General features: G+C 34.9%; 1 protein-coding gene across 5 annotated transcripts in view; it reads left to right on the top strand.

Annotated features, from left to right (window-relative positions):
• LOC149799956 (monocarboxylate transporter 13-like) overlaps positions 1–14,272 on the top strand; it is a 102,096-nt gene that overhangs the window by 45,244 nt on the left and 42,580 nt on the right. For all 5 annotated transcript variants that reach the window (XM_089959456.1, XM_089959452.1, XM_089959455.1 and 2 more), the window contains exon 3: positions 4,504–4,647. In XM_089959456.1, the coding sequence (XP_089815582.1) occupies positions 4,504–4,647 (144 nt within the window). The remainder of the gene's footprint in view (positions 1–4,503; positions 4,648–14,272) is intronic.

The raw sequence follows: 14,272 nt of genomic DNA, 5'->3' as shown, positions 1-14,272 counted from the left end.
CATCTCTCCCAATCCGTCTTGAATAGAACAACACGCTTCCCTCCCCCTGTAAAAATAGAGGGTATGACGTCATTTGAGACACTGTGTACACACTGGCATTGTTGAGAATGAATTATGGAGAACTTGCCCTGAGAGAACTCATTCCAGGTGTTAGGAGAATTCGCCCCATGGTGGTCGGAGAAGTCACCCCAAGGATCATATATACTAATTCTGAGATGATGCCACGTCGTTGTTAAGGCTTTTTTTATTGTTGTTTTTCTTCAACTTAATAACTTATTAAATCTATAAAATTTGCAACTTTTCAACTTTTCCATTTGATGAACTCCGCTTCTGCACTTAATGAAAAAATAGTGTTATCTATCCCTTTTCCTGTGCTCTTCAAATCATTAAATGCATTTTAATTGGAAAAATAGAGCGGGTGTAAGCATGATGTGACATCTGCAGTTTTATACATGAAAGGGCTCTAACCTAATAACGAAAGTCATCCTGAGACGACTTTATGGCATGGACCTATATAACCCGAAATCGACCTAATTCTTGCTGACGGTCAATAATCCAAAGGGTTATAGTATCATCTCTCTAACTGAGCAATTTAATCTGATTTTTCATTGAGATTTGCTAACCGTTGGCGAATGATACTTGAACTCAATAAAAAGCATCATTGACGCCTACTCAGGAAATCGGTTGCTATTGAGTTTATCGTCATGGCTAATGCACAGAATTCGGACAGTTTCTGAAAGCTCACATGCACTATATAAAATTGTATAATTTTTTAAAATTGATAAATTGTATATCCATTTTAACAATATAATTATATGTATGACTGTTTTTCTCTATTTCATTCTATTATTTTACTGATTCACGTTTCATCAGAGACTCATGTAATAAATTCAAAATAATCCAAACTTCTTTCACAACATGATTATATTTATGTTGTAGATTTCTACACTGTTTGTTTTTCTGACCTTAGTGATGATTTATTTCTCCATTACATGATATGGGATCAGTTTGCATCCTCAACAAATCAAGTTGAGGCTACAACATCATAGCTAGAGCACACGTAATCTCACAACTGTCATTTTCAAATATTGTAGAAAAAAATATTACATGAAAGTCGTATACAGGTTGTACTAAAAATACAAAAATGAAAGAGCACAAAATTCTCTATATTTTTTCCGAGACCAACTTCCAGAGTTTTGTTGTATCACATGACTACTATGTTGACATGTGCTCTCTCACGCAGGGAACATATGAAGCAGGGAACCAGACTACTTTGCTTGATGAATCAGATTGGCCAAATGTCTTGTAGTTGTTCTCGAAATGAATATGTTGAGAATTATATTTTTTTTCTGGTTTATACAAAAGTTATCAGACTTTAATTTAATTTAAATTTTGCACAGCAACATTAAAAAGGAGTTGTTGATATCACGTGACTATTGGACTTCCGATGTTGTGTGAGTTCTGTGAAGTCATGTGACTATTAGCACAAATAGTGAGTACTGGGCACAAGCACTTGATCCCAGGGTAAACTAATGATGTGTACACTTACCAATTAATATGTTAATTGGTGATTGTACACATGATTAGTTTACCCTGGAATCAAGTTCCTTTCATACCGAGTCAGGTTTCATCTATGCCAAGTTTCTTCTAGTCTGTCAGTGGATTAAAGACATAAAAATTATAATACTTGCAATTTTTGAGAAAATAAATTTCCTATAGATTTAATGCAAGTATAAGTCAATATAACAGTTTAAATTTGCTAGGCCCACTGATGAGCTATTTTATGGTGGTGGCAGATTCCAAATTTTGGATGTGTAATTGCTCTGAACCCACACTCCATCCTAAATGTCCAAATGTGAAAAATGGGGTTGGAAAATTCAGAGGAAACACGGATTAGAAAATTTCAAATCTCTGAGTTAAACTTTGGTGCGAAACTATTACACAGTGACATGTAGCTTGAAGTATTGGTTTCAGATCTTAAATATAATGCAGGAGCAATGGGAAATTGTCATTCCTTTTATTATATATTAGGAAATGATAAGAGCCCATATATCAATACAGGTTTTGGGACTGTTTTATTGAACTACAAGGCAAGTTGATTTTACAGAAAATTCAGTCATTGTTTATACAAAAGTATATAATTTGGAAGGTCTTTTGTCAAAATTTAAATCAACACATTTGTAAATGTCTTTAAATGATGGAATTTTTAACCAAATCGTCTTAAGGAGTTTAGATTGGTTGAAAAATCTTGTCTGAGATTTTATTGGCACCCGTAAATTCAGGGTTAAACTTTTTTCATTTCAGGATAAGATTCCAATACTTTGCATTTATTGTTTTTTTTCTCCATACCATGATAGGAAATGTTTTCTTTGTATAACATGCACATATATTGCTCTAGAATTCTTTAGAATTAAAGGTTTGAAAGAAAACAAAATAATTTATGTTCATTATGTTGTTTCCACATTGCAAAATGATGTAGGTAAGCGAAGTCAGGTTAGAATTTGTAGTCTGTACATTGAAATGACTTTAAATGCCAATTTTTAGGAATATAGTCAGACTTTTTTCGTGTGACTCATTTTGTGGTTTTGTACATGATCATCTTTTCTGACATATATGTTTTGGAGAGTCTTGAAAGAGAAGCATCTCCAGATTTGTAAAATGCACGTTTTATAATCCAAAATGTTCTTTAATTCCATTCGGTAATGGTTATATGTTAACTGTGAAAAATTAATTTCATCCTGGAAATGACCTGGAAATTTATATTTAGAAAAGTGTGGGAATCGTGTAGATTACAATTCCCCCAAACAGGGAAAACATGCGCACATCAGTTTCTCACATTGATGTTATCATAATACATAGGGTTACAACTGAGTGTGGAGCTTGGAGCTGACCTTACATGACCTGTAACTGTCACATCATTTGTAGCAACAGGATGTTAGAACCATATAATCATCCCACCCAAGAAAGAGGTGGAAAATAAACGCGTGATTTTAAAGTGATTCTCACGAGAAACTAATATTTTATGCACACCTTTGTCACACATTGAAGCAACAATTTCCTTTCGCTCAGTTGTATGACTTGCATTGCTCCGTTGTATGACTTGCATTGCTCCAAGATCTGTCAGTGTTCGACTGAAAATGGCATCCAAGGCAAACTATTAAAATAGATCCGAAACAAATGAAATTATCTTTTGGACTGCATTTATTACCGATGATGATAATAGTAGTGTTACTGAACCAGTGAAGCCTTCATCATCCAAAAATGAGGTAACAATTACTCGTAAGATAAAACACAAAAAACAGTAACTTTCAGAACAGTACACTGGCAAGGCATGTTGGGTTGCCAGAAAACAAACTGCTGATTGAAGGTCCACAACACCAGGCAGATTTGAATGCAGGGTTACAAAAACATTCCTCTAATCAAAACATAGCATGAAAGCACTACTTAAGTGTGTACACGGCTGAGTGCAGAAGACATCCCTTTTTTAAATACAAATCTCTTCTTAATTTAATACATGACTTAATGGCTGAAGAAATTGATGCCATTGGCATTTTGAAGAATTCTGCCAATCAGTACGACTCATCTACTACCTGTTCAGAGTTACTGGAGAGCCAATCAAACGTTGAGGATAGTCTTATACGTGATCTGCAAAATTTATCATTTGTGACAACAATGGCAGATGAAAGCACTGACATAGCCAACAATAAATGCCTTGTCATATATGCTCAGATTATTTCTGATGACATGAAACCATCAACAATATATTTAACAAATATAAAATGTTCAGATGCTTCTGGCAAGGGAATTGCCTTATTGGCTTTAGTCACGTTATATAACTGATATTTTTGTTTTGTATTTAAACAATATAATTAGTTTTTAAAAACTACTAAAACTGATTATCGGCTTAAATAAGACTCGTAGGTTTGGATTTTGACTCACCGTGTTTTGAATTGATGAGTCAAACGACTTATATGAAGCCATTTGTAGATGAAACACTGCAGTGATATACATGTACTGTGAAATAGTATGATTTCAACGAGTAAAATATGAGTTCTGGTTAAATGAGACTGCTGAAAGGGGATCGCTGTAAACAATAATCAGTATAGGTTAAAATGTATGGTACAACCTGAGTATGCACCTGTATGTAATGGACACCTGATCATGAAGTAGAAAACATTTCACTTTTATGTAAAGGACATTGAACCTTAAAGGACAGATTTGTACACTGGTACTCCCATTAATTGTGTCCTTTATACAGAGGTATATGGTTGAATCAAAAATTGCCTTTGTTGTCAGAACTGTAGCTGAGTCTGAAGACAAATCTTGGTGCTGGAACTAGAAATCAGACTATAAATTTAGGGATCTCTGATGCAGAATTGAGGGGGAAGGGAAGTACTGGCTATTACTGTTTAAATATATGTGTATGTAGTTGCTTTGATTCTTAGTTTGGAGAGATTTTAACAAAGAACAGTGAGTTCAATTTAAATAAATTTATTGTTCCAGGTATATTGTTTCGATGCTTTATGAGCCGGTTTGGCTGCCGATTTTGTGTGATGGCAGGTGGTGTTCTGTCAGCTGTTGGACTTGGACTGGGAATCATGGTTACTGACCTTTACCAACTTTACCTCACCTTTGGAGTGCTGACAGGTAAACTGCACTTTGTTTATCCCATGGCTGTATGTTTCAATTACATTTTATATATCCTGTAGAACACTCGCTATTAGACCATTATATTTCATACCTGTTAACTCTCATGCCAGGAGAAAAAAACTCCCGATTTTTGGGGTTGTTCAGTGCCCACATCTCGATCTCATAATATCTCCCAATTTTTTGCAGAGTACTCTTGATTATTACATCATGTCTCTCGATTTTCATTTCTCTGAAGAAAAAAATCCTACATAAATAGATCTTGCATATACAATCTACAGAAATCATGTTCTATCACCTATGAATATTTTTGTGATGAAATAATAAATATCGCACTACAAAGTTGAATTTTCTTCAGTAAATAGTCTTAAGTTTAAACATTATTTCCGTTCATGTCATAAATATTTTAACCCCTACAGCAATACTATTGTTAAAAAAGACCACAACAAAAAACTGTCACCAGTTACTTTCAATACAATGAATCATCAGTATGAATGCTTTGTATTTTTCTCCACAGGCAAAATAACATCTCCATTCCCAACAAAAAGAAACTTGCACATGGAAACAACTCACATTCCTGTACTGTATATATAAACTTTAATTATCATGATTGAATGAAAAGGAATGGAAACAATATGCCTGGCATTACATGTACCCCAAAAGAACTAATTCAGAATAATATTTTATTTAGTAAACAGTGTTACATGGTTTACAAGTTTACCCTGAGGAAATAAGAAAGACTATAAAATATGGGAATAAGAGTAGGCACATGTACAGTAACTTGTGACTGCAGATTTGAACTGTTGAACTGTTAAAATGAAGTCATAGCCATGGTAGGTTGCAACAAAATATGGCATCATTTATTTGCCAATCAATTACTGGTGCACACACACACACACACACACACACACACACACATTTCTTTGAGGGATGTTGGAGGGGCAGTCCTTTTCACAAAATAAATGCAGTGATAAGGATTAACTGTTAATTAGTCACAGTGGCTTTATTGCTTGAGTCACTACTTAAGTCTAACCTTTAGCTATTGTGCAGTTTAGCCACAACTGACCATAATATGAAAAGGGGGGCACATCCTGGGGGGAAAAAAGTGTGCATTACAGTGTAATGAACGTCCCATTAGTGCCCACCCCTATTTCACCTTTAACCATGACGGGGCTTGAAAATCCTTAAAATTTAATGACTGACCACTACATGTCCCCTCCCCCCCCAAAAAAAAGGTTTCTGTGGGCACCTCCTATGAGAATTGCATGCATCTTGGACTCTGATGATCGGTCAATATTGATTGAAACTGGCGTTTAAAGAAACTGCTGTGTAAAAGCTTCCCGATTTTAGATCCCAGTCTCCCTATTATTTTATTCATTCTCCTTAATTAGTTTTGAAAAAAGTTGGCAGGTAACTTCCACAGATTTATTATATATACTCACTTTTAAACAGAGTCCAACTGTAAACCACATAGACCTTGATCTGCCATCTCATAATACAATGGCAAATCAGGGACTCTGTTGTTTGTTCTACTATTACTCCTAACAAACTGAATAGATCATGATATACAGGCACATTATGAGATAGCAGATCTGGGTCTATGCAGTTTGTAGTTGGACTCAACTTAATTAGAGGTTAAAGTTTCTGCAAATTTAATAGTGGCTCAAGAGCTGTTTGATGCAAGGAGGAAATTATTGAATATACTCTTGACCTCCCCAGACTGGTACACCAGTTCAAAACACAGGCATTGGAATAAAGCCATTACTAGTTATGGCATATAGCCAGAACAGCTCAAGTCAAATGCCCTGCTTTTTATTTTGAACCTTGAGCTCATAAACCCTTTGTTCAGGAAAGACAAAAAGATATATAGCTCATTAGACTATGAAAATATTTTAACCTCGCCTCACTTGTCTAAATGAGGCATGTACAGTTGACCTGACCATGGCAGTAATTTAGAGATGCATGACTTGTTAATAAAGGTTTATTTCTTGGGTATATTGGTTCCTGTGACTCTGAGAAACTGACTGTTTAAGACCAGTGATTTCTTGTTAGTACCATTAAGTCAGATTAATATCTTTTCTACTGCCATTCCTTCATACTTTGAAATTCAACTTTGACTCTCACCCAGATTGAAATCCAAGATGGCAGGAGCTGCATTATCTGATCAGGGGTTAATGCACTGGTTTTGCAAGCAACAGGTGTGGGTTCGAATCCTACCATTTGATTTTCTCTGGTTGGCCATTATGATGTTCCTATGAGCAAGGCACGTTACTTCAATAAAGTAGCCTACTTTTGTTGCAGTGCCGTAAAGCACCAAATCAGAACATTCCCACAGTATCACATGATACTTGGCATTTGTGGAGCAATAAATGCATTGTTACAGGAGGAAGCTTATCTGATCATTACTTCTTGCAAACTGAATAGATCCAGATCTGTTGGTGCATTACATGATAGCTGATCGGGGTCTATGAAGTTTCTAGTGCCAGAATTATAAGCAGGTATATAGGGTATAGGGTATATATGCCACTAGATTGGTGAAATGTCAGCTATAACCCAACTGTAACATTTTATATTTTAAATCTTTAGTTTAAAATATTTGGCTGAGTTGCTTTTATTTAAAATACTGTAACTGTTCATTTATGATACAGTAAAACTTGGTCTAACAGCTACCTGCATTGTAGCAATCACCTGCTCATACTGATGTTAGTTTTTCTTTCCCCTCCAGCTTTCCAGTATATTTTGCTTGCATATAGTGACCACCTTCCTAATGAAATCGTGGAGACAAATGGTCTTTATGAACCTACTGACCAACCTATCTCTCTATCTACCACTTGTATGTCTTACAGTTTATCATGCAATGCATCTTTATATCTAGTACATACTCTTACCCACCTCTGTCTGTGTGGGTTTGAGTCTCGGGTTCGGCCAGTGTGGGTATGTGAGAAGGCTTGCCAGTAGCTTCACGTGGTTTGGTGGTTCTTTCAATGGTTTTCCCGGGTTCTTCCTCCACCATTAATACTGGCCGCCATGTGTAGCCTATCATGTGCTGATAAATGGCATTAAATCCTACAACAATAACAACAGTATACTCTTACCACTGTATAAAGGGTTACCTGTCTATAAAGAACACTCACCTTGGCATGATGGGGTGATCATTTTATTATTGTTTTATACTCTTTTTTTTTATTGAATGCAAATTGAGCATAATTGTGAATACTGTAGATCTTGGATCTTGATCTAACAAAAATATTGCATTGGTCACTAATTATAACATGCCTCACTATAACACAGTTGCTAATATAATGGGTATAGTCTTGGATACCATTGTACTGTACATCGACTGGCCCTTGACTATAACATGCCTCATTGCAACATGGTTCCTGGTATGAAATATTGTACAGTGGTCCCTCACTATAACATGCCTCATTGTAACATGGTTCCTGGTATAAAACAGGTATATAGTCATAGATCCCATTGTACAGTGGTTCCTCACAATTATATGCCTCATTGTAACATGGTTCCTGGTATAAAACAGGTATATAGTCATAGATCCCATTGTACAGTGGTTCCTCACAATTACATGCCTCATTGTAACATGGTTCTTGGTATAAAACGGGTATGCAGTCATAGATCCCATTGTACAGTGGTTCCTCACAATTACATGCCTCATTGTAACATGGTTCTTGGTATAAAACAGGTATATAGTCATAGATCCCATTGTACAGTGGTTCCTCACAATTACATGCCTCATTGTAACATGGTTCTTGGTATGAAACACTTGACAAGTATAAAGTCAAGTATCCTATTTATACTGTGGTTCTTCACTGTAGGGTTTTGGAGTATAATAAGGTTACTGATACATATAAGTCATGGATCCGATTGTACAGCAGTCCCCCACTTTATTATGCCTCTTTAGAAGATGGTGATATAACATGGTTATAGTTGTGGATACCATTGTACAGTGGTCCTTAACTATAACAAGCCTCAGTATAATTGGGGTCCTGATATTACATGGGTAAAGTCATGAAATTCATTGTACAGTGGTCACTCACAATAACCTGCTTCATTATAAGGTTTCTGGCGCGGTAATGTATAAAGTCTTGGATCCCACTGTACAGTGATCCCTCACTTTAACTTGCCTCATTATCATAAGGTTCCTGATGTAAAATGAGTAAAGTCATTGATTCCATTGTACAATGGTCTCCCATTATAACACACTTTATTATAACATGGTTCCTGATATAACACTGGTAAGGGCATGAATCCCTCACTATAATGTTCCTTATGATGATGTGGTTCCTGATATAATGGGTCAAGTCATAGATCCCTGATATAACATGCCTCAGTAGTATAAGGTTCCTGACATAACACTGGTAAAGTCATTTATCCCACTGTACACCCATGGTGTAGCATGGTTCCTGAAATGACATAGGTAAAGTCATGGATCTTGTTACACAGCAGTCTACCACTATAATGTGCCTCGTTTTTACATGGTTCCTGATGAAACATATTAAAGTCATGGATCCCATTGTAGAGTAGTCCCTTGGTATAACATGATACCTGGTACAACACATGAAGTCATGGGTCCCATTGTACAGCAGTCTCTCATCACAACATGCCTCATTATAACATGGTTCCTGATATAACATCTAAAGTCATGGATCCCATTGTACAAGTCAGTTATATAGGTAAAATGATAGATCCCATTGGACAGGTTGAATTATATTTTCCCTATGATGTATGATAGTAAATGGTCACCTTGCAGATATAACATGCACTTTCCTAGTGTCCAGGAACAAGGTTATTTTTTTTTGACTGACACTAACATGTACAGGGATAGGATTTTTTTATCTATCCAGTCCAGTATAATCCATTACACTTTGAATGCTCATACAAAATTTTCCAGGCAGACTTAAGGCGGATTTCAGACAGGGTTATATTAAGCACTTTCCGCCTAAACCATAATAGCTCACATTATGGGAGCTTAGGCAAATTTCAAGTGGAATTCAGGCAGATTCATTTGTCTTAATATTCCACTTGAATAAAAAGAATCTAAGATTTCTGCCTGAAATAAAAATCCACCTGAAATCCTGTACAAAAATTTTCAGGAGGACTTCAGGCAGATTTCAGATGTGTTTCTTAAGCATTTTCTGCCTAACCTTAAACTTAAAGAAGCTTAGGCAAATTTCAACCAGACTTTATGTGGATTTCTGGTGGGATTTCTGGTGGAATTTTTGGTGAAATGTGCAGTTATCTTAAGATTCTGCTTAAACAAAAAAAATCCATCTAAGATTTCTGGCTGAAATAATGTTCTACCTGAAAAAACCCTGCCTGAAATTTCCACCTAATATAAAAATCTGCCTAAGGTTTCCATCTAATAAAAAGCTGCCTAAAATATCTGCATAAATACCATCCAATAAAAGAATCTATTAAACTGCCTAATGATTCTTTTGACAATATTGGGAATCAATGATAAATATTCACAATAATTTTTAAAATGGATCAAAAATTTATTTTGATAGACATTATCAAATAGGATTTAGGTTTTTCTTGTCCTCATTTTCTTTCTTGTATACAAAACCTAATCCATGATGATGTCAATTAAGTCTTTTCATTTCACTGAAAGTTTGATGAGATTTCACAAATATTTCGACCAAAACTTTAATAAAAATTTTGGCAAGATTTCACTAAAATTCTGCTGAAATATTTGTGAGGTTTCCACAAAATTCTGACCAAAACTCACTGAAATTTTGGTGAGGTTTCACAAAAATGTTGGCCAAAACTTTCACTTAAGTTTTGGTGAGTTGTTGTTGTTGTTGTTGTGGGGTTTAACGCCATTTTTCAGCACACGATAGGCTATACATGGCGGCCAGTATTAATGGTGGAGGAAGAACCCGGGAAAACCCCGGAAAGAACCAGCGACCCTCGAGAAGCTACTGGCAAGCTTTCTCACATACCCACATTGGCTGAATCTTAGACTCGAACTGCCGCAGACAGAGGTGAGATGGCAGTGATCCGTAACGAAGAGCACTTTCGGCCACTCGGGGCCCCTAGTTTTGGTGAGATCTCTAATGTTTCATTGAAAGTTTGATGAGAGTTTACTAAAACTTAGGTGAGATTGCACTAAAAATTGGATTATTATATAGTATTTTTCTGAGGTTTCAGTAGTTTTTTCATAGATTTCAAAAGGTTTCAAATAAATAATGGTTACACAGGACTTTATCAACCAAGGTGATATTTTAGTGTACATGAAACAAAATTATACAGATGTTGTAGTTATGACATCCAAGGCAAGAGAAATAGAAGGTAATAATAATAATAATAATAATTATACCGTATATACTCACATATAAGCCCATTCGTGTATAAGCTGACCCCCAAACGGAACTCTGGTCTCAGCTAATGAGATCGCCAGACATTGTTCCTCCTTAAATTATGGAAGTTAATCAGTTTGGAGTTGTATAACTTCGAAATCATCCTGGCTCAATTCCTTGTCATATTTAAAGCTCTTTATGGCACAAAAAGCCAAATGCCAGTTCTGGCGTTCAGTTTTCATACAGACTGACCAATTACATTCCCGTTGACTTTGCATTTAAGGTATTCTCATTGCTGCCCAATTTTCAAATGGTTATTCAAACTAGTATCCCGCTCGAAAATTTGACTCGCCATGTTCATTCCCATTAGTTTCCATTTTGTGACAATTCATTGGGAAAGTACAAAATTTTGACCAATCACATACAGCGATCATCTGTTAAATAATATACGAAACAAATACTTATTAGAAAGTCTGTTGTGGAATGCGACTGGATAGAGCATTGTATGAAAAAAGACAAAAAAATCCCCAGTTCGGAGACGATATTAAAAAAAGGGTCCATATTGAGGAAAATCAGATTCAGGTCAGGAGACAAGCAAAATTCTGCTTTAAAACGGAAAACAAGAAAACAATCTGGTTTGAGGGCAGTTAAATCCAAGTGAAGTTAAACAAAAATACAACAACAACAAAAATTTGAAAAAGAAATTAACAAGGAAAGATGTGGGAGGAAGTTATTGTTCCCAAAATGAACAATAAAATTACACCTATCAGAAACAGGAAATATAAATGTCGCTGAAAATCATTCTAATTGTACAAGAAACAACAAATAACTGTTATTATATCTTACTGATATTTTTATTGAAATGTCATTGATATTACAATCACAAAATATCACTATATTTTCAGGAATTTTTTGCAAACTGTGAAATTTCAATCACAAATTCTCACTGAAATTTTCGGAAATGTTGGCAGAGTATGTGAAATTTCAGTCACAAAATTTCACTGATATTTTCAGAAATTTTGGTAAAATCTCCTTAAAAACCATAATTTTAGTGAAAAAAGACATTTGAGTGAATGTCCAAAGATTTTCACATTGATTTTGCTGAAATTTCAGTCACATTTTCACAAGGGTAATATTTTTGTAGTGCATATTTTAATAGTAAGCAAAAAACTTATTTTTCAGAGTAAACATCAGATCAAGTCCAAAATCCACGTTGCACCAAATTTTCAAAGACCCTGAGCATTGCATTATACATGTAATGTGTTTTACCAGTACATATTATATATAAAGTTCAAAATTATGCCTAACATTTCTGCTAAAATCAGTCTTAAAGTAGGAAAATGAACATGACAATAAGAACTTTTCCGCCTTACAGTTGTCTTTGGCAAGGAATATAAGAAAAAGTATTCTTCAGTCTGTCACCTTAGCCATATTCCCAGTCTGCCTAAAGTCTGTCTGAAGTTTTTTTTTTTTTTTTTTTTTTTTAGGCGGAATCCACCCTGAAACCACCTAAAATCCAGGTGGAATCTGCCCAAAAATTTTGTATGGGTATGCATATGGGTGCACCTAGATAAATGGTACAGGAGGATTTTAGTGATTTCAGGAGCAAAAGATGTTTGTGTGCTTGATACATACATTGTTAGATACTTCAGCAAGACTGTTTCATTATTGACACAGAAAATAATAAAGATCCTTTTTTCTAACAGATGCAAGATGTATAAATATAATTTATTCAATCTTTTTAGCAACACATTTTGAAAATGGTAGGTAAAAATAAAATTTTTCAATTAAAAAAAAGACTTTCTGTGGAAAATATTGCTACATCTATATCAGTTATAAATTAATAAAACTTACCTTACACATTAAAATATGCATTGCTGTTATTTTGGTTCAAAGAATAAAGTATTATGTTCTGTTTTTAGATTCTTTAATCTGAGATGACAATTATGAGCACATTAAAATGAGACAATTGCTAATTTACATTATCAGTTTCTTTTGGTGGTTAAGTTAAATAAAAAGATATAAGGATGGAGGTAATGAATTATCTTTTCCCCTTGTGCGAAATTGAAGTTTAAAATTTAAATTTAAGCATTTAATTAAGAAAGGGAGCCATGTAGCTCTGTTAGTAGTGCTTCACAATTGTAATCCAAGGGCCATGGGTTCAGTGCCCACCCAGGCCAACCTGGATTGGCTGCCTTTGTGTTTATTATATACTTTTCGAAAGACACAGCTCCATTTTATAACCAATAATGTGTTAAATGTGCCTTTTAAACCAGCAAAAATAAAACTTTATTTTATAAAAGGAGTTTATATAGGTCTCTTTCTTCAGAAGATAACTACTGCTGATTATAACCTCAAGTCTTTGTCAGCACAACTTTGACAGCGTGAGGTGTGATAACTCTTTCTGTTCATTGATCTGATTGTTAAATAGACCATTGGCCACTTCTATCAGTAGTGAATAGGTCGTATCTGAGGACATTGGAGTCACCAATCCCCAGATTGTTACTGACCCTATTTATCATATTTAATATCTATATGTACTTGCACAAGAAACAATAATTTAGAATTTAGATTCCAATTTTTTAAAATACTTTTATATTCTATGGTTTTAACCATATTCTGAAACAAGGAATAACAGATAATGGTAATGCCTTATAATGTTCAGCATGTTTTAGGTGTGGGTAAAATTAATGCAAGTTATGGGATATATCATTTTATATTTTATCTGTTTATTGTCAAGTAGATTCTGTAGTTGAATATAGATCAATACAAGTGGACTGATTTGACAGGTGTTCCTAATAGATGGCCTTAATTCTAGCAATAGATATGGTTAAATTTGATGACTGCGAATCCATATCACCATTAGATGGGAAGGTCAGATCATGAACCTGTACCATAATATACTAGCTTAGAAGTTCAGTTGCAAACATCATACACCCAGATCTGCTGTCGCATACTGCTTTGGCAGATTAGGGTTTCTGTTGTTTCTTACACTGATTATACCAAGCTATCTTAAATAGATCCAGATCTTCTGGCACATTGTGTCATGGCAGATCTGGGTCTGTGCAGTTTGCATTTGGACTTGACTTATAAGTGAGTATAGTCAGTAAACTGGTTAGATGAGGGCATGTTGATCTAATCTTATAGATGTCAATGAGTTGAATGATATGACAGTATAAGACCTCTTCTGATTGAATACAAATTTCTGTTTGTACCTTAATTAACTGATAAGTACAGTACTTGATGACATATTCAATCTGTAGATACAAAGGTTTTTATTTTTATCAGTTTGCATTTTAGACCTTTCTAAT

Source organism: Sinohyriopsis cumingii, chromosome 5, assembly GCF_028554795.1.
Source record: "Sinohyriopsis cumingii isolate HCF-2022 chromosome 5, ASM2855479v2, whole genome shotgun sequence".
In the NCBI taxonomy this organism is placed as follows: domain Eukaryota; kingdom Metazoa; phylum Mollusca; class Bivalvia; order Unionida; family Unionidae; genus Sinohyriopsis; species Sinohyriopsis cumingii.
Note: the sequence above shows the minus strand (reverse complement) of the source record. Positions and strands in the feature narration are given on the sequence as shown.